Source organism: Hippocampus bargibanti, linkage group LG13 (assembly GCF_051943395.1).
Source record: "Hippocampus bargibanti isolate YZ-2025 linkage group LG13, ASM5194339v1, whole genome shotgun sequence".
In the NCBI taxonomy this organism is placed as follows: Eukaryota; Metazoa; Chordata; class Actinopteri; order Syngnathiformes; family Syngnathidae; genus Hippocampus; species Hippocampus bargibanti.
The window spans coordinates 14,690,295-14,715,976 of record NC_142746.1 but is presented as its reverse complement, the minus strand read 5'-3'; the positions used below and the strand labels follow the sequence as shown (position 1 = coordinate 14,715,976).

The window sequence follows — 25,682 nt, the reverse complement described above, 5'->3', positions numbered from 1 at the left end:
CCCTTTTCCCCTCTGCCTTGACTAAAAGAGTGGTCGCTCACACCTCCATGCAACAAAGCAGTCGAGTAAAACAACGATTGCTGACCACTGTTTTTCTAGTGGAGAGATAGTCACGTCGCGTAAACTCGCCATTTGCGCACCAGCGTGCAGTCTGCAGCTCCTCACGCACTCGACTGTGAAAAGGTTTTTTTTTTTTTTTGCAAAGGAGCGGAAAGCTCGTCCATGTTCAGTCTTGGTTGATTTTATTCTTGTTTTTTTTGGAGGGTGGAGAACACCCGATTGGATGTGGGCAACGATGGCGTGCGTGGATCAAGCATGACACAATGCGACGTTGTTTTTTTTTCTCCTTTACTCTCGCTCCTCGTCGGGTCCGTGCAAAGTGGTGGATTCCCCCAAGTGGAGTCTACGCGATGCTTACTCCACCGCGGGACGGGGTGCGATAATCCTCAAAGGAGAGGGCATCCCGAGAAAGTGAAGTGACGGCGGTGCAGTGAGCGCCCACCCGCTTCTTTTGATGCATCCCCCGACGTGGAGCTTGTCGCTGTCCGACACGCGACTGGTGCTGAAATTTGGATGATGCCTGGCCAGCGTCTGCAAGGCTGCCGCTCCTTGCACTTGAACGAGGACAACGGCCGCTTCGTGCTGCTCGCCCTCCTCATCCTCCTTTACCTGTTGTGCGGCGCTGCGGTCTTCTCGGCCATCGAGCGGCCCTCCGAGCTGCGGCTCCACGGCCGCTGGAACGGGACGCTCCGCAACTTCAGCGAGACCTTCAACATCAGCCTGGGGGAGCTTAACTCTTTCTTGCGGCAGTACGAAGCGGCCATCGCTGTTGGGATCAGAGCTGATGCTCTCAGACCGCGATGGGATTTTACAGGGGCTTTTTACTTTGTTGGAACTGTGGTGTCAACCATAGGTGGGTGTTTTATCATCTATGATTTCTAATCTAGCAGCATCAAGTCGTTTCCTTGACCCTTGCACCCTTCATGGTATCTTCAACAAAATCATTTTTTTTAGTTTTGTTACAAACACACTTCGGGAATTAACATGTGTTTATTGTTGAGCACTTCAAGATAATGTTTCCCAAACGACATTTAGCCCACGCACATAATTTACATTAAAACAAATCTCAAAATTGTGACGAAAAGTTCCAGGCAGTTTAAATTCAGTAGGTGCTTTCAACTTCTGCCATTGCCCTCTCCGTCTCTCTCTCTCTGTGTCTGTCTCTCTCTCTCTGTGTCTGTCTCTCTCTCTCTGTCTGTCTCTCTCTCTCTCTCTCTCTCTCTCTCTCTGTCTCCCCCCCTCTCTCTCTCTCTCTCTCTGAAAATACAAGTATACTAAATGCTGAAAATACAACTCGGTCAACTACAATTTGACAACTTCTCCAAACCGAATCTACATTTTGCAAACAAAACCCCTCATGGTATAATTTACTACATATAATATATCAAGACAATAAGAATAATTTGTCAATATGTCAATAATTGACAGGCCTGTGCTTCTGTCCCATCGGCTCCTTTCCACTGGCGAATTTGTAGAAGGTAACAGATGCAAGCACCGCTGTTGTCCCCCCTCCCAAGTCATGTGATGCATTTTGGCTGAGGGGGGCTTTTGGCAAGGGGTTCACATCTGACTTTGCCTGCCATTTGGAACTGCACACTCATTTCTAGCTATAGGACAGCACCCATGGGTGCAGCCACATTTTTATTCAAACCAACTGGAATGCCATCTAGTGCCCCCTTCTACATTCCCTCTCAAACCACCCACTGTAACATTTACTCACGCAATAGGTCAGAAAAGAGCAAGTGTCCCTCCTAGGATATCCCGCGGGCCAATGCTGCAGTGATGGCCTGCATGTATGATGGCCGTGACTCTGCCACCCGGAGTATAAAGTTAAATGATAGAGGAAGTGAGCTCAGGTAATGATGGTAGAGGGACAGTCACGGTCTGAGCTTGCCCTCAACACTAGAAGGTGACGCAGGAGTGAATTTTCTCTCCGTCCCATGACACTCGGGGGGAGGGGGGGTGAGCCCCAGTTCAGAATCAGAATCTGAATTAGAATCTGAATCATCTTTATTGTCCAAGTATGTAGAACACACAAATAATTTGTCTCCGGTAGAACACGCTGCTCTAGTATCATCATAAAAAAGACGTGACAAATAAGTATGGATTACACTAATAAAGCCTAATCTAATCAAATTCCTTAGTGTACATGGTACCTTTCAGGAATAACTGTGAAACAATGTGCAAAGAATCAGGCAGACAGTGGTTCAAGTGAGTACAGAGCTGGAGCTACAATGATTATGATGGGATGTTGTTCCACAGGGTTGTACAAAATTGCAAAGAGGCACTATCCAGTTATATTTGGGTTACTGTTTAGAGAGTTAATGGCTAGGGGGAAGAGGCTGTTTACATATCTGCTGGATTTTGGTGCATAGATCGGTAGCGCCTGCCTAAGGGGAGTCACTGGAAAAGGTGGTAGGCAGGGTGCGGAGGGTCCAGTAGGATTTTCCGCACCCATGTCTCGATTCTTGCAGTCTGCAAGTCCTCGAGACTGGGTAGGGCCGTACCAATTATTTTTTCCGCCATCCTAACTGTCCATTATGGTCGGATCTTGTCTATTTTTGTGGCGGCTCCGAACCAAACCATGATGGAGGAACACAGGATTGATTCGATGAGAGCCGTTCAGGACTATTGTTAAAAAAACAAAGGAAAAAGTTAAAGATTGGTTAAAAGAAATAACTCGCTCCCGCCCTGCACCAATTCAGAATGGTGGAAAGTTCTATACTGATCCAAATTTGAAGTTTGGTGCCATAAAAAAATGGCAGCGCCCCTGTCCGAGGTTATTTTTGTTTCCGAGTGGATGATTCCACTCCTGTCTTGTGAAAGTTTTTATTTCCAATGACACTTAAATCCCATGATTAAAAGTACCCGTGTGAATGAAAACATGTCACATTCTACTCCGTATACAACCATACTGTATGTAGTATATACACAAGAATGACCTTGAAACGAGAATCATGTAATATAAAATTAGATAACCTGTAAAACGTATTTACTTTGAACTGATCTTTTTGTGTGGCTTCCACTTTTCTTACATAAAACCCACAAAACAGAAAGCTCCAGGGCAGTACATGCACTCAGTTCACACGCTGAGAAGGAAGCTGTATTTGTGGGCTCGTCTGCCTCAAATCCTTTGTGCTTCATTTGTCGCACACTCTTCCCCCCTGAAAAACACAACCCATAAACTGAGTCAGTCGTGTCTGTCTGGTTGGGGGAAGGAGTGATTCGGAGGTTCTCTCCAAAGTATTTCACGCGTTTGCATGGGTTTCTGTTGAGATTTTCATCTCACTTTGATCTGCATACCACCCCCACCTCTTTCGCTCGTGTGCGGTATGAGATGCTGATATGAAAGTGATATGGGGCCTCCCAACACAAGGTGTTTTCACAGCGGCATCCCCCTGCAGCTTTAGACAATTCTCTCAAGCACTTACTGCTCCCAGTGTGGTCAGAGGGGATTCAGTTGCAGAGTGATTTTCACCTCCATGTGGCACCACAGTATGGCTGTCTTCTTCTTTTCCTTTCGGCTTTTCCCTTCAAGGGGTCGCCACAGCAAATCAGTGTCCTCCATCTTTAGAGGTTTGATCCGCATGTTTGTTGGCCAAGCTTTTACGTCGGATGCCCTTCCTGACACAACCCTCTGTATTTATCCGGGCTTGAGACCGACACAAGACGACTTATATCCCTTTGTGGCTACAGAACAAGCAACTCGCTCAATAAAAGGCTCCCAAACACAAAATGGTCAACGACACAGCAACATTCAAATAAGCAAAAACGATACTCACCATTTGATGAGAATGCTCTAATCTTACAGTGAAATTGGCATCTCTTTCCCCATACACCCTAATTTATATAGCTCTTACACAACAGCTGCAGCTGTAACAAAGCACTTCACATATGGCAGTAAAGGACGAAAAGTTTGCCTACATTTGGTCAGCCTACACTCGAGCTGGACTCAGTGTGTTTGCCAAGTTGGGGGAATACTGCAGAGCGCAGTCACAGAAAAAAGGCCATTAGTGCTAAAGCTGTCACATTAGGGCAAAAACATTGTGGGAACTATTTTTCATAAATAAATACACATACATACATACATACATACATACATACATACATACATACATACATACATACATACATACATACATACATACATACATACGTACGTACGTACGCACGCACGCACGCACGCACGCACGCACGCACACACACACACACACACACACACACACACACACACATACATACATACATACATACATACATACATACATACATACATACATACATACATACATACATACATGCATGCATGCATACATACCGTACATAAATACAGTACATAATACATAAATAAATACAACTAAAAACTATCTGAAACTGCATGCTACTTTTATAAAACAATCCCCTCCAAAAATAATTACTGAAAATGTACAGCATTTTTATCTTTCTCAAAAAATATCATGCGTAATTTTTTTGCCATTTTTGTTACATTTTTATTACACATTGTTTAGTACGGAAGAGGATTAGGGCCACTGAAGGTAAAAAAAAAGGTTGGCAAAACTCTCACTTTAATTTCAGAAATCTGAGATTTACTTTAAAGTGAGAATACGGACTTTAATCTCAGAATTCTTACTTTATTCTCAGAATTCTGACTTTATTCTCAGATTTCTGACTTTATTCTCAGATTTCTGACTTTATTCTCAGATTTCTGAATGTATCAGTAGAACACAGGAAGCGGGAGTGTTGTTTGATCATACTGTAGCGGCCTATGGTTGCAGCACAGTCTGTGACTGGGACAACGTCTAACTTTTGACTGTGGATCAAAACAGGCAGAACATTAAAAAAAATCCAAAGTATCTGAGAAAAAAATGGCAAAAAAAATCATAAATTGAACCTAACAAATATTTATAGCTCTTAGGTTCCTATAGCAGTCCAAGTGATTTTTGCTCATTAAAGGGAGCACTTGAGCATGTTTGATACACAGACATATCTATTAAGGCATCATCTGCTATTTATAACCTTTGAGACTGATTGATAGCTGATGGCTGCCAATTAGAACAGCTCTTCAAATCCGTTTATGGGACTCAAGATCTAATTTCGGCGCATTTTCATGCTTCAGTGGCATCCTCGAGATGTTCTTTGTTGTTTGCCAGTACTCATGTTAGGAATCAGATGTGCTTGGTGATGAAGAGGGTCAAACTAAATAGAGTAGTTTTCCATGTCATATTCAGCTGAAGGTTTGTACACTGGGTTATTGCCCTTGCTCTTTTTGCCCATGGAAAGCAAATGGCACAAGATCCCTCACGCTTATAACCACCCACACAGAGAATTTTCAAGTGCAGATAAGGAACAGAATCTCAATTCAAAAAGCATAGAAGGGCTCACTGGTTTGATTTACACTTTCATACATCGAAGCAATGTCTTACAATGTCAGAGAGATATTACAAAGTCTCTTACTATGGCACGGCTAAAAGAACAGAACTAACAGTCGGCGATGAATTTTGCCTGAAGAAGCAACATTACATTCCGGCTGCTATCACAACAGCAGTTCACACAGACTCTCACAGTATTTCACCGCGACAAACTATAACCGCAACCATCGGTTTATGGTAAAGCAATACCTCTCCGACAGGGAATATTGAAATTTCAAATCATTTTTATGCAACACATTTTTATTGGGTCCCTTGTGACAGTGCAGGTAGAGTGGAAAAAAAGTAATCCTGTAAAACAAGCACTTGTTTGGGGATGTGATGCCGCAATCAAATGGGAGCCTATCTACCACCCAGGTGCACGGCATGTCATTCAGCTGAATCCAGGTGGATCCGATTATAAAGTAATTAAGATGGTCTCATCGGGCTAATGACGCTCACCGTAACGTGCCCTTTATGTTCATGCAGCCTGTGCATGATGATGCAAGTGCAGTATATGCCATTTTATGTAATGGTGTATAAGTGATGATGTGTATGGAGCATTTTAATGATACCGACATTGGAAAGCGAAATCATGGAAGTACCTATTTAACTGGGGCATACGATGACAAACAGATAAATCTTGATTTTCATTTCTTGGGCTACAATGAGTCGCGTATACGCCATCTATATATTTAAATAGGGATATTAAACCAACTTGATACAGTATAACATTTGACAATGCAATAAAATGATTTATTTCATATATTACAGTATATTCACAATGCCAATAAAAAATAACTGGCCAAATAAAATCTGATATCATCCTGTACAGAATACATTGAGTCATACCATCAATTTACTATTATGCTCAAATCACCATAAAAGTTGAGGAATGGTGCCAAAATAAAACGGTTATTCGCCACCAGTATGGATATTCTCTCCTGAGACTTCATTTATTAGAGACGTCACGGTGAGGTAAGAAGATGGAGATCACCTTGGCAATGTAATACACATTTATTAAAAAGTAATGACTTGGCTTACTCAGGCACAGGTTATTATTACACGCTTGCATACCACCCCCTACCCGCAAAAACTAAAATAAACTAACAATAAGAATAAAAAGAAAAAAAGTTCTGTGTTGTGTGCTCAGAGGTCAAAAGACCTCAGACTAACAAAATGTACATGTTGGCATGCAAGCATTTCGATAGGTCAAATGACTCTGGTTCTGATTAACATTAAACTGTTCAGTGCTTCCTTGCTGACATTAAACTAACTGTGCGGTTATTACTGTTGGTGCTTGTGATCAATGAGGTGAAGTTAAAATGTGGTTTATGATGAGTAAAAACAGTAATCTGGAATCTCAAACGGCATTTTCAGAACTAGAATTAGTCCTGATGCAAATTCATCTGCTCCTCCTTGAGTCTTGCTGTACAACAGTTAGACTCGCAACAGATATCACTGCTTCTTTGTTTAAAAATCAATCCATGCATCGATTTTCTCTTGCACCTTTCCTTAATAGGGTTTCGGGTTGCGAGAGCCGACCTAAGCGGATTTGGGGCAAGAGGTGTTGCAATTACTGTACATGGTGTACTGGTCATTAGCAGACAAACAAACATTCTCTGAACAATTTAACCTTCAAAGAGCCTAAAAAGAACATGCAAACTCTATACAAGAAGACCCAGAACCTTACAATAGTGAGGTGAAAGTGGTAATCACTCAAAACCTGTGCTGCCTGTTAAAAATCCTCACTGGTAGGTCACAGGGCCACCACAAAGTTCAAGCACAAACCATCAGGGATGTGGCGAAACTTGAAATTTTATGTGCATTTGGAAATATTATCTTTTCCATTTGTAAAAATGAAAATAGATATAATCCATTCCAAGGTCAATTTCTTGGCACCATTAAATTAATTAATTAGGATAACTGGACAGGGCAATATCTTCAGAGAAGTCTTAAAAATTAAGTACAAACGCATTCTGTGACACTCGTCACTTCGTCAATGACAAAGCCATTATGTGAAGGAGATTCATATCATACTTTTTCAATTGTCCCCCATTTTTGAAGGAAAGTTAATATTTTTATCGTTCCCTCAAAAATCACGGAAAGATGCTGAGTGAAGAAGGACAGAAGAAACTTTAAAAAATAGTCTGCTGAATTTAAACAGTCAATCAATCAAATGGCTGCACACAATTGGGTCATTTGGATTTCGATACATTTATAGGTGGGTTTACAGTCTACTTCAAAACCTGTATCTGGTACATTTGACTCTAAAATTACTGCAATGTAATTAAGTCACCCTGCTCCTGCGAGAAATTACCCCCATGTCAGGTGACGCGTTATTAGGATGCCTTGAAGAAGCTTTTATGTTGTATTGATGGATATTATAAAATAATTTCTTTTATAGAATGAAGAATTATGGCAGTGATGGTGGAACGTCTTTGCACTAGGTTCTATAGCGTGTTTTATTTCATCATGTCATCCATCGTGTTTTTTTATTTTACAATACATAACTTTACGCAATATTATGAAAATACGGCGTTTAGACAAACTGGGTCACATATAATGCAAACACAATTTTTGACTTGACGTACTTCAATTTAAATAAACAAACAGCCATGAAAGGACTTATGAAAAAAAAGTATACCATTTATTTATTCTTAGATTGTGTAATTGAATCTAGAGTTATGACCAGAAAATTTGTTGTTAGGGCAGTTTTACCTTCTGGACCGGGAATAAAAATAAGTGAGCAATGAGAGAGTAAAAAAAAACAATTTACTGGTGACAAAAACTAAAATAAACTAACAATAAGAATAAAAAGAAAAAAAGTTCTGTGTTGTGTGCTCAGAGGTCAAAAGACCTCAGACTAACAAAATGTACATGTTGGCATGCAAGCATTTCGATAGGTCAAATGACTCTGGTTCTGATTAACATTAAACTGTTCAGTGCTTCCTTGCTGACATTAAACTAACTGTGCGGTTATTACTGTTGGTGCTTGTGATCAATGAGGTGAAGTTAAAATGTGGTTTATGATGAGTAAAAACAGTAATCTGGAATCTCAAACGGCATTTTCAGAACTAGAATTAGTCCTGATGCAAATTCATCTGCTCCTCCTTGAGTCTTGCTGTACAACAGTTAGACTCGCAACAGATATCACTGCTTCTTTGTTTAAAAATCAATCCATGCATCGATTTTCTCTTGCACCTTTCCTTAATAGGGTTTCGGGTTGCGAGAGCCGACCTAAGCGGATTTGGGGCAAGAGGTGTTGCAATTACTGTACATGGTGTACTGGTCATTAGCAGACAAACAAACATTCTCTGAACAATTTAACCTTCAAAGAGCCTAAAAAGAACATGCAAACTCTATACAAGAAGACCCAGAACCTTACAATAGTGAGGTGAAAGTGGTAATCACTCAAAACCTGTGCTGCCTGTTAAAAATCCTCACTGGTAGGTCACAGGGCCACCACAAAGTTCAAGCACAAACCATCAGGGATGTGGCGAAACTTGAAATTTTATGTGCATTTGGAAATATTATCTTTTCCATTTGTAAAAATGAAAATAGATATAATCCATTCCAAGGTCAATTTCTTGGCACCATTAAACTAATTAATTAGGATAACTGGACAGGGCAATATCTTCAGAGAAGTCTTAAAAATTAAGTACAAACGCATTCTGTGACACTCGTCACTTCGTCAATGACAAAGCCATTATGTGAAGGAGATTCATATCATACTTTTTCAATTGTCCCCCATTTTTGAAGGAAAGTTAATATTTTTATCGTTCCCTCAAAAATCACGGAAAGATGCTGAGTGAAGAAGGACAGAAGAAACTTTAAAAAATAGTCTGCTGAATTTAAACAGTCAATCAATCAAATGGCTGCACACAATTGGGTCATTTGGATTTCGATACATTTATAGGTGGGTTTACAGTCTACTTCAAAACCTGTATCTGGTACATTTGACTCTAAAATTACTGCAATTGAAATAGAAATAAATCATGCTTTTACTTTCACATAAATTGTTCATATTTGTGGAAAAGGGTTGCAATTCAACCAAATACACCCTGATGCACAATAAGGTGGCTTTTACAGTCCCTTTGAACAAGCTTCTCAATATGTCCTACCTTTTTTCGGGTGGGGGGTCTCGCGTCATTCTATCCTCCTGTTTCTTTAGATGTGCCATGCTGTTCTGTTAAATGACCGACTCAGACGAAATGTCACTGTGAAAAATGGACAAAAGAGGACCTGCAGTCGCAGCAAGAACACTCGGTCTCTTCAGATAGTGTGCGACTCTAAGCTCTACAGAAAATAGTTTGGGCATAGAGTACACCATGAAAAAGAACAGCAATTACAATCAAGAGAAACTCATCAGAGCTCAGTATAATCTATGTTTATTTTAAAACAGACTTATCTGAATTGAATTTCAAAACATGAGAAGACATGAGAAGACATGAGAGCGACGATACTAGTGCAGCGTGTTCTACCGGAAACAAATTCCTTGTGTGTTCTACATACTTGGCAATAAAGATGATTCTGATTCTGATTCTGATATTTACTTTGTGTTCATTCAAGAATGTTTTATTTTCTACAAAAACTAACAGTACCAATTTTATTTGGTTCACTAAAATACTGCAGCTTTATTATATTAACTTCCTGTCTACTGTATAATAAGATCATTAAGATACCCATTTCATTTTATCCATGCATTTGTACAGAAGACTGATTTTAATTGACTAACTGGACGACTTGCGAGTCAGCTACAAAGCAAAGAATGCACATGGGATGCTAAAGGAAAGATGTCTGCTGAAATCTACAAAACATTTATTAGATTAAGGTGTCACCTTTAAGGCCCTAATATAGCGTTTGCGACGTTAAAACACTATATGTATGTCCTTTGCAGCATCACTGTCGGACATAAATCTATGCTGACTAGCGAAAGAGTCCACCCGCCCACTTTCTGTAAGTCATCGACTCAAATCACGTCAGTAAAATGATCCCAAGAAGAGTTTCGAGGACACAGCAGATTTTTCGGAACTTCTTCCTCTTCAAAATGATTAGCGTTCCACTGATTCTGCTGTCAGCATCAGCAGAGCGAAGAGACAATTTTCCCAGTATGTCCTTGGTGCCCTGCGGTCACCTGACCTTTTCCCCCCATCCATTCTAATTTAGACAGTACAGTAGGGTAAAATGTTTTTCTGCTGTTTAAGATCAATCAATCATGGGAATCACTTACAATACAGTCCACATAATGAAGCTGAGTTCCACACATCTTTTTTTAATCTGCTAAACAGAAATTAAATAATTTTCTCTATACTTGAGGACAATTTGGGAGATTGAAATGCAAGCGGATTTCTGTTTCAACCACATATCAGTACTCGTATGACATGATACAAAATACTTTATTCTGAAACTTTCTTCAATTGAAATAATTGTTTACAATTGCTTTTACCAATACATAAATAAATAAATGAATAAATACAGTCATGCTCAGTGAGCACAACAGCCTCCTCGGGTAACCCATAATTGGTATCAGTGGTAAGCAGGCAGATGTTGCCCAACAGCACTATTTGGCAGTCATCCATTTGCACTAAAATGAGAACGACAGTGCCCTGTGTCAATGATTCTAAAAGCTATCAGTTGATGAGAACATTGGTGACAGTTTAGTTTAACAGAAAATAGCTGAGGAAATTATCTGAAATGAACCAAATAATTACATAGACAAGTAATTTTCTCCTGGCAAAAAGAACAAAGAGAGCAATCCTCGCAATGTAGCTGCAATTCAATGCAATAGAGTGCTTGAATTTGTCTTCTGGTGATACTTGGACATGTGATTGTTGATAAATTTGTGGTCGAAAGGTGAATTGGTGCCATTTTTTGGTCATACACCTTTGCCTGAGTTGATCTGGAGTGATCAGTTTCGAGGTTGCGTAAAGGTGGCATGAAGCTTCAAGGATTTTTGCACTGTGGATCCACAACCACTATGAGACCACTTCTGTGGCCTCCAATGGTTCGCCTCAGTCTGCTGTGGTGATGCCTGATTATTCTGTGAGCTCGCAACTGGTCGATGCTCTTTGATCATGACTAGCTTGGTCATGGGTTCTTCCACCTCTTCTGCTCAGATCTTATCGTCAATAGATGACACTTCTCGTTTTCCTGAGCCTACTGACAACACAAAAGTCTTTACAGGAATGAAATATTTTGACATTTTGACAGATCCATTGATGTTTGTTGTTGTGACCCAGAGAACTGTGGGTTCTCCTTTGCTGTCTTGCCTCCCAGTTCAGTTGGAAGCACAACTTTCATGTATTCCAGACAACCAAATATAGTTGGAACTTTCAACTTTGGACATTAGCTTACACATTTTTCAGGATGTTGGAAAATACCTTGCTCTCCACACTGGGCAGTGAGATGACTGCTCAATGTTTCATTCATCGTCTTCTTTCGGAATTCAGGTAGATCAATTGTGCCCGCAGTTTTACATTTTGAATTGTATATATGAAAATGTTCTGAGTCAGACGACTATATTATTGCCTACTGCCTGAAGATAGATGGGACCGCTAACCTTGTGAGGATAATCTGTTCGGATGGTTGGGCAGATGAATGCTGATATACGATGCGAGTGTTTCCATCTAAAGAAACAATAAAAAGAATCACTTAGTCATCTTTGACTCTAATGATTGCAGGAAACAGCCTCTCAATTTGACACTGTGTACCTCAGCTGCAATCGAAGTGCATTTAAAATATTCCCCCAACACAACAAATCCAATTAATGAAACACTTTAACATTCTGAATTTTACCATAAATGGCTTCACGGTGAAGGCATTTTAATTTTTGTAATTAAGTCACCCTGCTCCTGCGAGAAATTACCCCCATGTCAGGTGACGCGTTATTAGGATGCCTTGAAGAAGCTTTTATGTTGTATTGATGGATATTATAAAATAATTTCTTTTATAGAATGAAGAATTATGGCAGTGATGGTGGAACGTCTTTGCACTAGGTTCTATAGCGTGTTTTATTTCATCATGTCATCCATCGTGTTTTTTTATTTTACAATACATAACTTTACGCAATATTATGAAAATACGGCGTTTAGACAAACTGGGTCACATATAATGCAAACACAATTTTTGACTTGACGTACTTCAATTTAAATAAACAAACAGCCATGAAAGGACTTATGAAAAAAAAGTATACCATTTATTTATTCTTAGATTGTGTAATTGAATCTAGAGTTATGACCAGAAAATTTGTTGTTAGGGCAGTTTTACCTTCTGGACCGGGAATAAAAATAAGTGAGCAATGAGAGAGTAAAAAAAAACAATTTACTGGTGATTGAGCATTGTCTTATCGTTTCACGAAGCCAGATTGTCATTTTTCACGGTTACAGCACAAAGTCACATTTAATGGTGTTTTAAAGTTACTTTGCAGTCGTTTTTTTGCATATCGTTCAAGAGATTACAGCGACTCTTTATATTGTACATAGCATTACTGAGATCCTGTGTCAGCAACTTTTGTGCTGAATATGGACTCAGAGCATCAGTGTTTCAAAGACTCCATCAGGACAGGTGTGTTTACTCTATGGGGATAATAGTGGAAGACTTAATGACATTCCGCTTATATTCAAACATGGAGGACACCTTCAGTGTCATGAAAAAGCCAAGGACAAGGCCATCAGATCTGTCATAGGGAAGCTATTAATCTGAAGGCTGAATGGCTGGTTCTTCGGTGCAATAAAAGGACACACTCATGTCACCGTTTGCAGGATGGGTATGTGTATATCTCCATTGTCGAATTCTTGGATAATCATTTTCTGCAAGAAGTTTCAACTTTTCTCCCTGTTTTTTAACATTAGCTCAGAAATTAATTTCAAAATAATGAAATGGTTTCAGTCATCAGTTTGAGGTCCAGTGGACAGGTTTGTTGTTGATGCTACATATACATATACATTACTTACTGCAAATACGTTGCATGCTAATGATCATTATATAGGTCAAAATGCGTTATTCATTGTGTTTCAAGAATTAATAGAACTGGACTTGACATAGATTTGAAGTTTGTCTCGCAGAAAAGAAATTTGGTCATGTTTGTATGTTTGGAGATGGGCATTGAATATTCTAATGAAAAAGTCAGCCATATTTGATATATTTTCGAAAAAAATCAAGCAGAGTGGTTCAACATAAAAAATGTTTTTATGATGCCACCACAGATCGGTAAAAGTCATGGCAAAGAGGGAAAATCCCTCCCGGCAAATTGGTGTTTTCATGTTTATTATGTTTGTTAAAGTCTTTATAAATGCCTTGCATGCTGGGTCCGAGAGGACAGTAATTTCATCTGTGCTGTATGTAATGTATATTAGCATATTTGACAATAAAGCTGACCTTGACTTTGACTTTGAAAATGCGATAATAACCCAAGTACTACATATAGAGCAAACCCTGATATTGGAAACTGTCCGGCTGTTGTTATTTTGTTTCATGATCCTGATTGTTTGACATAATCCAGCAAGATGGAACTCAGTCATTGATTTTGGAAAGTTTCCTGTATTTTCATTAAAAAAACAACAACATCACCCTATATGTGACCTATTGCACAATATGCTTGCATATTGTGAATGTTCCCCTTATTAAATAAAGTGGCCTACAGTGCCAGGAGTCTTGGCATCTCCTGAGCAGATGGCCTGGTTATAATGTCTCTTGTCATCTCATCCTCGGCCAATCTGTACTGACCCAAACCCCCTCCCACCACCATATTGCCCCATGACTAATGATTTCCTGTTTGTCATCGAACACCAATCATCAGAGCAGCGGGCACACATGCCGTATTCTGCTCCTTCTGCCTTTGGACCAATTTAGGACCATTCCCACTGGTAGGAGCAGCTAGTTGGACTGAGCACTTGTTTATAAAGCACTTTAATTAAAGACACAGGGTGCCATTGGAAGGCACACTTTGGACTCTTGCAAATCCTTTGGATGACGACTCGTTGGGTTCACAGTTTGGAGATGGGATTTAAAGATCCAATATTAGCTCAAAAGACGTGAATGTATATTCACAATTTACTTTAAATGAAAGAAAACAGAAACTAAGACACTAACGTAGCAGGCTCAATACATTCAAATGAGAAATTATTGACATTATCAATTATTTGCTTGGTTGACAGAGCTCGATATGGAACGTTTCTTCTCATTAGATTTTGGCACAAATACACTTCATGGTTGTCATAGCCTTGGCAGTCCATTAGTCCCCTTCATTCATCAAAATGCACACCTGGTATAAACATTCCATAGGTTCCACTGCAGTCACTTTCCTCCCAAAACATTTTTACTCACGTCACATAATTATTCTTACTGATACGGCATTGTCTAATCAATCATACTAAAATCCCCACGGTACAGATAATTCTTATGGGTGTTGAAAAACTCAATTGAACTAGGGCATTTGTTTTTGACTAAGAGTTATTGTTTGCGTTGTGCCACCAATTGTCTCTGAACATGACATCACAGTCCAGAAATGTGCTTTATTTTTCTCCACCACATTTTCACCAACCCTGCGCCTGATAACCGATTCAATATCTTTCGTTTTTGAATCTGTTAAGATATCAATTATTTGATAAATGTAGTCCAGTTTGTCTTGCTTGATTCTCTGGTGTGTAATTACATTTGCATTAACCATTAGCTATTATCATCATTGTCATGTGGAGATTAGCATAGTTAATGGTGATGAATAAATATGCTTCTATGGGCTCTGTTGGAATTAGCACACACACGTGTTTTTCCAATCGGGTTCTTCTGAGTTAAATGGTTCCTCGTGGCTGGTGCAGAGAGTATGTTATCACCGACGTCGGCAGGATGATTAGTCGCTGCTGTTGACTTCCACATCTAATCAGGAATCTTTGTGAATAAAGTCATCCTGAAGCATCCAGGTGTAGTTGCAGTGTGCCTGTCCTTTGTGTTCTGTTCTAGTTCTGTTGTGTCTAATCTGTTTTGACATTGCTCTAGAGTAACAGCCCTGTAATGCCAAGCTCAATCGATGCCTGGTGACTTTGCCTCACTTAGGTCATTTGGTTGGTAATGAGAGATGGTGCGGTGCGCAAGATAGTCTCTGCTCGCTCAAAAGATGTCAAATTTTCACTTGGTCTGCAAGAAAATTGGGTAGCTAATTAATTAAATATCAAACTCAAAGGTTTTCATCTCAGAGGTTAATATGGGGAATAGCAAGCCGTCACCTTACTCTGCTGTCGGTTATTGCACTTTCCCACGAACATAATGTAGACAGGTGCACAGCTGCTGCTTTTGTGCATGTCTTCAGTCATGTGTGAGGTTTAATTATCTGTTCTATCTTTGAAGCCATCTGTGTCAATCAGTGCTTGGTCTACAATAAATGGCCCGGCATGTCAATAGCTCCCACAAGAGTGCTTGTCAGTGAGCAAAATAAGGTCGATAGAGCCATTTTGGGCACCATAAAGGAAGTGCTGTCACGATATTGATGACATTTACGACTGACCAAGAGTGGTTATAAAGGTACTCAATACCAAAAATAAAAAAGGGCTTCCTCTGAGGAGACTCAAGTCAGAGATGAATATTATGAAAAAAAAAAAAAAAAAAAAAAAATATATATATATATATATATATATATATATATATATATATATATATATATATTTTTTTTTTAATAATATTTTTTAATTAAATAAAATTTTATTAATTTTATTTTATGTATATTTATATCCAATCCTAATGTGTTTCTCGTCAACGCGTAATTCAAACAAGAATAGGGCTCTGTGATTTTGACATGAACATCAGCAATAGCCGATCAAGTAGCACCAGGAATGGTGTTTGGTTGCGTGGAGTGTCTGCATAACATGCCTCACAAGTTATTTTCCCAGAATGAAAATGACAATGTAAAAAGTCGCAATGTAGATAAAAAGGCCAATTTGTGCTATTCCCTTCTTATGCTATCACTCTTTCTTCTTTGCAGTCACGGTACCCTAAAGCACCGTTCTGCCTCTCACAGGTGTACAACACCTCCAGTACACCGGTAATTACAATAAGCACAGTAACATATGAAGAATATTTTCTACGCATATGCTTTAACATGCAGACAAATGAGCCATTTACTGGAATTTTAGATGACAGGTACCATTTTCGCACTCAAACATCTGCCACATAGAGGTTAACCTGTGACACGAGGGAATGACAAGCACGCCTCTCTGACTCTGCGTGGACACTTAAAGTAATTGACTAGGAAATCAGATGATAGGAAGGAGTCATACTTTAAAACGGGGGTGAAATAAGCTGAGCTAAGACATTTAACAAGCCTTATTGTCTTCTCATTTTGACCCTCTGTCCTTGAATTTGGCTTTGCAAGCAACAGTAAAATTATGTATTAGGTACCATAAGCATTACATACAGAGTCATTTGTCATATTATGAAGAAGAGCTGAAAAGGACAAACATGAATATTAAAAAAATATTTTGGGGACAGGAGGACGTCTGAAATTTAATGTTGAACAAATTAGGCCATGAATGTAGAGTGTATATAAATGCCAAATGAACCATGAATATATCGTAATCCAAATTTGAGCATGAATTATCTTGGAAAATTTACCACCCTATCAATTTAAGTCTGATAACGCATGCCTACAATTTGTACAGAACAAAAACCTTTGTGACACGCTACAAACTTCTTGTACAAACAGGGCCGTGTCCCACATAGGTAGCTCCTTCCAACCCGATCTCTTGTTTTACCCATTTCCTGAAATAGACTACTAATGTGGACCGTTCTCTTCTGTCTCAACAGGTTTTGGAATGACAACACCTGTGACAGTTGCAGGCAAAGTGTTCTTGATCTTCTATGGGCTCCTAGGCTGCGCTGCCACCATCCTCTTCTTTAATCTCTTTTTGGAGCGTATCATCACACTGCTCGCCGTTGTCATGAAAGCCGTGAGGGAAAGACGAATCAGAAACAGCGGCCTCCTCCCACCGGGGCTTCAGCGGGACTTCTCGGCTTTTTGTCTTCCTGGGTGGAAACCTTCGGTTTACCATGTGATGTTGATTCTCGGCCTATCGGCTATGACCATCTCCTGCTGTGCTTCGGCAATGTATACTCCCGTGGAGGGCTGGACCTACTTAGATTCACTATACTTCTGCTTCGTGACCTTCAGTACCATCGGCTTTGGGGACTTTGTCAGCAGTCAAACCGTAGCTTATGAATACCAAGGCCTCTACCGGGTGGCCAACTTCCTCTTCATGTTAACAGGAGTGTGCTGCATCTACTCGCTCTTCAATGTCATCTCCATTGTTATCAAGCAGGTGCTCAACTGGATCCTGGAGAAGATGAGCTGCTTGTTTTGCCAACGTTGCAATAAGGCCAGCACCTTCCTGGGCAGACGTAATGCCATCCGGCCAGGTTCCAAGGGTCGCCATCCTCCATACATGGAAGGACCTTGCGACAGCGACACGGAGGGACGGAGAATGTCTGGGGAGATGATATCTATGAAGGACTTGGCTGCTTCCAACAAGGTGTCGCTGGCCATCATGCAGAAGCAGCTTTCAGAGTCAGCCAACGGGTATCCCAGGACGGTGTGCGGCACCTCACGCCACAACGGCTTCTCTGGGGGAGTGGGTGCCCTGGGAATCATGAACAACAGACTGGCCGAAACCAGTAACTCCAGGTAGAGGATAACCATGACACTGTGAGGACACATGCAGTTGAAGAAATCCTGTTTGGAGGTCAACACGTTAACTCAAATCCATGCAACTGTTTGGATTAATTCGGTTTGAATTACCACTGTGATGATGGGGATCCTTGACTAGTAAATGTTGACTGACACCATAAAGAGACATCAAGCAGCAGGGTAAATTACTCCAGACTAGTGACAACCATCAAACATCCGAAATGAGATCTGTACGCTCTGTCCATGGGAATGACATATACTAAGGGCAACGGAAGCATACAGAGCAATGTCTGATGTCTGTTTGTATGTATATATGAATGTCTATAAGCAGTGACAATATTAACATTTAAGACACAATGTAATAACTGGATGTTACGGGCCATATCAAACTATGCATTATACATCTCATGCATAATTTTTTGCACCATGTCTATGCTTTCTCTTGACTTTACGTGTTATCTTGATATGAGTGACAGGAAAGGAATTTCTTAGCATGATGTAGCAGATTTGTTGGAGCTGGACTGTGAGTTTACACTAAAAGTTGAGAAATGAAAAGTTGAGGTTTACAGAACGAAAGTTCCTTTTTCGAGAGAGTCACCGGCCTTCTTATCAGCTCAAAAACACACTTCTGTGGCCAAAGACTTTGACTTTAAGGCTAAGAGAGAGACAATCCAACTTTCACAACAACAGCTGTGCGTGGTGTGTGGAAAGTCGTGCAATGTTTGAAACACTCTTGTACTAAGAAAATGTACTTATTTAAAAATAAAATGAGATGTAAGTTTTTGTTTCTCAGAAGAGGATGTGAAGGAGGTAAGTGGTTTCGACTGCAGCCACATTATATGCTGAATGATGGAGATTGAAATATGCGAGGCCAGTCTAAAGTGGGAAACAAAACCCTGAAGGATTCACTCAGTCGCATTGATTTCTCTTTTTCTGGGTATTTGCTGACTGCTTTCATCAGGGGAGGTATCATTGCAGATTCATGTATCTCTCTCTTTCTCTCTCTCAAACAAATATGACCCAAAAGCATGCAGAGCTTGATTTTCTTTCTTCAGTTTTCAGGCTTAATGTGCAGGCATGTATTAATGGCTTGGGATTTTTGGAGAGGAGTGTGCCACCTTTTTAGATTTCCCTATCAATGTCCTTTTTTGCTGGCAAGTGTCTACTCCAAGGCATATGTGATTTAAAACTGCACAATTATGTTTGATGTCCGGATACAGACTCAAAAAGGAGGTTTATAGAAAAGGGGAGGCGGGCAGTGGCAGCAGAGGCGACAGTGCAGTAAAAGATTCCTGTCAGGCCCAGATTTATGCCTTTGCAAATCAACAGCCACGGGCATGGTCTGTCTTGGTAGATTTGAGTTCTGTAAAATTCCAAGCTACTTGGACTACACAGAGCACAGTAGCTTCATGTTTCCTTGGCTTATGTTTCCGCTCGTCTTCATTTATCTCATTGTCAACACAAGAGAAAATAAGCACATTTCGCAACCTAATTAGATTAACATAGATATTCACATCTGAATATATTTTTCCATGTTGTGTTTACATATAAATACCCAGCGGATAAATATCAATATAGCATCACTACTAGCTGTCGCTAGCTAGCTATTAGCTATCTATTAGTTCTAGATCTAGCTATCTATCTATTAGCTCTAGCTATCTATCTATTAGCCCTAGCTAGCTATCTACTAGCTATATAGCTAGCTTTCTGCCTATTTGAGTGACTTCCGGGTTGAGTGAACGCTGGCGCATGTGGCTGCGGCTGCTCACCCACACAAAAACTTATCCTGTAATTGGAAAGTAACCTTGAGAGTTTTGGAAGGCGCTTATAAATGAAATGTATTATTATTATTATTATTATTATTATTATTATTATTATTATTTATGTTGGATGTAGTCTCACACTTTGATAATACGACATAAACACAGGTATGAAATTATGTCCAAATGTTGGCTTTGACAGAAAAAATATGCAATGCGGAACCATTTTAGTCAAAGTCATAATGTGTTTCCCAGATGAAATACAGTATTTCAAATTGAATAAATGTGATCAAAGTTCAAAAAGTCTCATTAAAGAAAGAAAGCATGTTAATATTATTTACATATGACAACATTGGCTGCCACAGAAGATGCATGGTTTGATTCCAACTCGGATCTTCCTGCTTGGCTTTTCTCCATCCACTCTGATTTCCTTCCAAATTCAAAACATTCATAGCAGGTTGATTGGGCACTCCAATTTGTTGATTGGTTGTTCACCTCTGTGTGCCCTATGATCAGCTGGCAACCAATTCACAGTGCACCCCAGAGATGGCTGGGATAGGCTCCAGCACATCGGGGACCTTCATGGGGATAAGCGGATTTGAAAATGGATGGATGAATGGATAAGGTAGCATGCCATATCTCTCGGGAAGCTTTTCACATTCTTATAGGTCGAGTATAAGCCAGCTATTGTTAACAAAACAAGCACAAAGTAAATAATTATTTCACTCTTCACGATGATGATGAGTGACAGATGTGGTCATGAAGTGCTTATGGAGCATATGGAAAGGTGGTGAGTTCCTTCATATGAATTTGAAACATGCCTTCCTCTCCGGTTCATATAAAGATCCTCCTCTTGTATGTTTGATTTCAACTCAATATTTACGAGTAGACATTTCATTTCTAGTTCCTCCCTCTTTTCTTTGCTATCGCTGGTTCCATATTTCAGGTGTTTGAGAGGCTTCACTGTGTGCAGTTTCACTTTATTCGTCATTATTAAATGTTACAATTTCAGCAAATGACTCAGGTGGTAAAATCTTCATGCTGTCATGGTAAAGTCAAACAATATGTGCAGTATGAATGAGAAATACTCTTTAGAAAGACATAATTTTTATACTTGTCCCACTTAACAAAAAGAAAAGGTCTTGCTGTGCAGTGTTCTTCACATCCAGTACACAGAGAAGGCGTAGCGTTGTGAAGACAGTATACATTGCAACCTCCAGCACTAAAGGCCTTTGTTATTTATTTAACATTCAACAAGATAACTGTTTGAATTGTGATTTTTCGAAATTGATCACCCAAACTGAGGCTGGATGTAAGATAAATTTTCTACAGAAAGTTTCGATTTGGCGATCATCCCCAAAAACTAAATAAGCACATTTTGTAAAAAGGTCTGATTTCCAAACTATCCTCATTGGCTGAGGTGTATGTTTTGATGCTACGTGCGTTTGACGATGCTGCATGGCTTTCATATTTGTATTGATGCACCTCTGACAGCTGTGACCTTGCAGAAAGAAAAATGTTGTACCCTGGAGGCATTTAAGCAGGAATATTGGCATCATGTAGCTACCGTGTTTTCCTTCAGAGACCTAAATATGTTCTGTAAGGCAACCTTGTTTCTCTCAATGAGCCTGAAGCCTACGGGCCATAGATTTTGGGATTACAAGGTCTCCGGAGAGCTTTAGAATTCAGCCTTTCATTAACCTTCAGCAATACGCATGAGTATAAATAAGGCTGGAAGAGAGAATTGAAGTACAGTGCTGTGAAACAATGGAATTCCTTCCCTAACCTAAGTCTCCAACATGTCATTTGATATAAATAAACCACATGAAGCTTTTTAGACCGACAGTATAACTATAGTGATGACTTTTTAGCAGAAAATAAGGATGCACGAATGTTTTGTAATCAACTCCCTTAGTCTGTGCATGAAAAAAACACATACAGCATTCATCTTACAAATGAGTTGCATTATTCACCATTTTGCATTTTGCAAAATGTATCCCGGGTTGATTTACGGGCCCAGTTGTCCTCTACTGTATGTGTGGCAGGTGACATATCTATTTGTTCGCATGATCATCGTTCACGAAGCTATATTTGTGAGATGTTGCTAAAATGCAACTTTTTGTTTTTCTAGCTGCGAAGAATTATCCATCTTTTTGCCCAAAATGCACATTAAATGAGTCATTAGCGAGTTCCACTGTACATGATAAAAAGTGAACACTGCAAACTGGCATTGCTATACTGATTATTTGGCTTCTTCTTTCCATAAATTGTTCAGATCAATCCCCTCATTCTCGTCTATTCAAGATATATGACACAGAAGTCTTCTCACAAGGGAAACAGCACTTTAACGTATTAGAAATAAAGCCAACCCCAAATCAGAAAGAAGTCGAATCTGCAGTAAAGTACTCATGTTGAACGTGGTCTACATTTTGATGAATTCAATAAAAATGCCATTTCTTAATGATCCCAGGATGATGCATGGCCTTGTGCAAAGACTCTTGCATGTTCTTGTTTCAGGATTCATCGAAGCACTTTGAAAGGAGCAGGCAGGGAAACATCTCAGAAACACAATGATGGATTACGTGCTTGCTTGGTAGCCTCTGATGTGTGAATGTGATTTCAGCATTAACTTTTAAACTGGAATTTGATTTCCAGCGACGCAAAAGCTGAAAGCAAGAACTTCTTTTTTTCGACTAATGGTACGGAACCAATCTACACATCCAGTAGAGATAGAGATTCTTAAATGTGTGTGTGTGTGATCCATCAATTTGCTGACACCTCATCTCATGTCATTTGCCATGTGGCACAACATCCAGTTTATGTATGAAAATGAAATATGTTTGTAAGTTGCACATTTATACCAATGATTGTAATTTTATATTTATGCAATTAAAAGTAAGACCTATGCTATTGGGTTTCATCAAGAATTGCGACCCAGTTTCCTTGATTTTCCACCTAATTGGGGATCTTGAGCAACACATCTGTCAAACAATTTATGGGATACTGAAAAGAAAAAAAACTTACATACTTGCATCATTAATGTATATAAACAGAATGTCTTGCAAGGCACACAGCGAGGATTCATCATTTTTGGCTAAATAGCATCAAACAATGGAGTTTGGCTGCAGCCTTACAGTGCTTGCTTTTCTGCCAACTCTATTTGCATGATATATGGTTCAATGCTGTGTGTCATTGCGCCAGGTATGTAATTTGTGGTTTTACAGTATCACACACAAGTCCAGTTTGCCTAAAATTGCTGTCGAGCTGAGCAATAGCTACTCGCCGTATGCTGCATTTTAGTTTTTAATGTATATTGAGAACAAAAAGTATGCTTAAAGGACAAAAAGCTTTGGGTCGATTTTTCAGTGATGGGCCAGTTACAATTTTAGTCATAAAGAAGGGATCTGAAGTTGCATTTATTAAGAAAATCAGTGTAATCTCAGCAAATAATGTGGATGAGCATATATTATCATAATGCTGGTGGGTGTTAAAAGGAGTCTGCATATGAAGTGTCCCACAATGTCACTGTGGTCATCGAAGAGGATATTTTCAAAGAATAAGCCAATTATTCCTCTCTGACATTTTCCTCTAAAATCATTTTCCAAAAACTGATTATGAAGATTTTTTTTCTGCATTCCCAAAAATTGTTTTTCAAGAAATGCTTTGAAAAAAATCCATGCTCAAAATGCCTTTTTGTTCTCTAGTTATGGGGTCAGAGTAAAGTAGTTTCTGTGAGGATTTTATCCCAAAACAGACGAAAGGGTTTTGTTTTTGCGCTATCCCATGTGAGAGCCATATTAGTACACAATTATTCGCATTGCGTTGCTGCTTTGCCACTGCTGGTTTTGCTTCTTTGAAGCAGAGGAGTAACTTTGCCATCTTGTACTGAAATGTACCTGTACCACACATTTATGGGTAGTCTGTAATACATCTTCATTTTAAGATTGTCACAAGTGATTAGGACTCGAAGTTGTTAAGAATTATCGTTTCTTAATAAAAGCTGATCAAGCTAAAAAGATCAGTTCAAGTATTACAGCGCTTACATTTGCTTTGGGGAAGGGGGAGGTGTCAGTGTAGCTTCCAGAAGTCAGTGTCAGTGTGTGTGTGTGTGTGTGTGTGTGTGTGTGTGTGTGTGTGTGTGTGTGTGTGTGTGTGTGTGTGTGTGTGTGTGTGTGTGTATATATATATGTGCCTCGACTGGGATCACCACCTTATCGTGGTGAGGCACTTTGCGCGTCTCCGTGACCCCGAGAGCTATGTCGGCTGGAGTCTTGTACTCCTGGCAGGGTCACCCAAGCCGAACAGGTCGGAGGGTAGAGGCCAGACAAAGAGTGATCCCAAATCCGCACCCAGGGGTAGGCGTAGGCGGAGTCCAACAGATCGGACCACCGGCAGCCCCTTGCAACCGCACTCACCTGAAGGTCGTCTCGAGTCTTCACTCTTGCCACTGGAATACAGTGAGTGCGGCCAAGTATGTGGGGGAAGGAATTGCGCGCCCCGTCCCTCACACTAAATCCACTAGTAGCGCAGGTTTCAGCTTCCACCATATAAGTCCACTGGCGATAGGATAAAGTGACGGGGGCAGGTCATGGATGTGACTGGAAGCTTCTAGCTTGAATCCTACACAGGGGCGGTACAGGATTGATGGTCGCTGCGAAGATGGGATGGAGCAACATTATCCTTCGGCAGCATCCTGTGCGTCTGAGCAGCCCTATTCAGGGTCCGCACTGCTCACCCCTTATAGGGGAAGGGTCTAGAAAAGGTGACCTAAACATTGCTTGTTCCACCACACCTGGGTGGCCCACCGCAGCCACCAAGGCATCCCCCCTCTGCGGTCGAAAACGAAATATAATCAAACCCATGACTATGAACCTGGCTTCCTGGAATGTTCGCACCCTCCTCGATGCTCGAGACGGGATGGAGAGACCTCGAAGACGAACTGCCCTCATCGCACATGAGCTAAGGAGGTACAACATCGATATTGGCGCACTCAGTGAGACTCGGTTCTCAGGCGAGGATTCACTCACAGAAGTTGGTGAAGGTTACACCTTCTTCTGGAAGGGTCTCCCAGAGAATGAGCGAAGACTCCATGGAGTTGGCTTTGCTGTGAAAAGCAGCTTACTCAGTAACATCCCCGAGTCCCCCCAAGGCATCAGTGAACGGCTTATGACCTGGCGTATTCCCCTGGTAAAAGGTCGCTTCGCAACTTTAATCAGCGCCTATGCTCCCACCTTGGATGCTGACGATAACACCAAAGATGCCTTCTACGAGTCCCTGGATGCTACCATATCCAAAATCCCTGCCTCTGATAAACTTGTTCTGATGGGTGACTTCAATGCCCGAGTAGGTACTGATGCCAGGCTCTGGAAACAAGTAATCGGAAGGCACGGGACGGGGAAAATAAACAGCAATGGCCTCCGACTCCTCACTCTGTGCTCTGAGCATCAGTTGATTGTAACTAACACCATCTTTCAGCTGAAAAAGAAATACATCACATCATGGATGCACCCCAGGTCCAAACATTGGCACTTACTGGACTACATCATCACAAGGCAACGAGACCAAAATGATGTCTGCATCACGCGGGCCATGCGTGGGGCTGAATGCTGGACTGATCATCGACTGATCAAGTCCAGGCTCAAGCTGAGAATTCGACCTCCTCATAAGAAACAGCAGCCCCAAAGGCGTCTTAACACCAGGGCCCTGGAGTCCCCAGAATGTGCAGCCAGCTACCGCCACAAGCTGGCAGAGGGACTTGCCAGCCTGGACAATGACACCAGTAAC

At 40.4% G+C, this 25,682-nt stretch overlaps 1 protein-coding gene across 1 annotated transcript; it reads left to right on the top strand.

The window, feature by feature from the left end:
• The first annotated feature begins 216 nt into the window (after positions 1-216).
• kcnk12 (potassium channel, subfamily K, member 12) lies at positions 217-22,668 on the top strand. The gene is made up of 2 exons (XM_089011912.1): positions 217-913; positions 17,262-22,668. The coding sequence occupies exons 1-2, from the start codon at positions 574-576 to the stop codon at positions 18,137-18,139; spliced, it is 1,218 nt and encodes a 405-aa protein (XP_088868038.1). The 5' UTR covers positions 217-573; the 3' UTR covers positions 18,140-22,668.
• Positions 22,669-25,682: the final 3,014 nt, after the last annotated feature.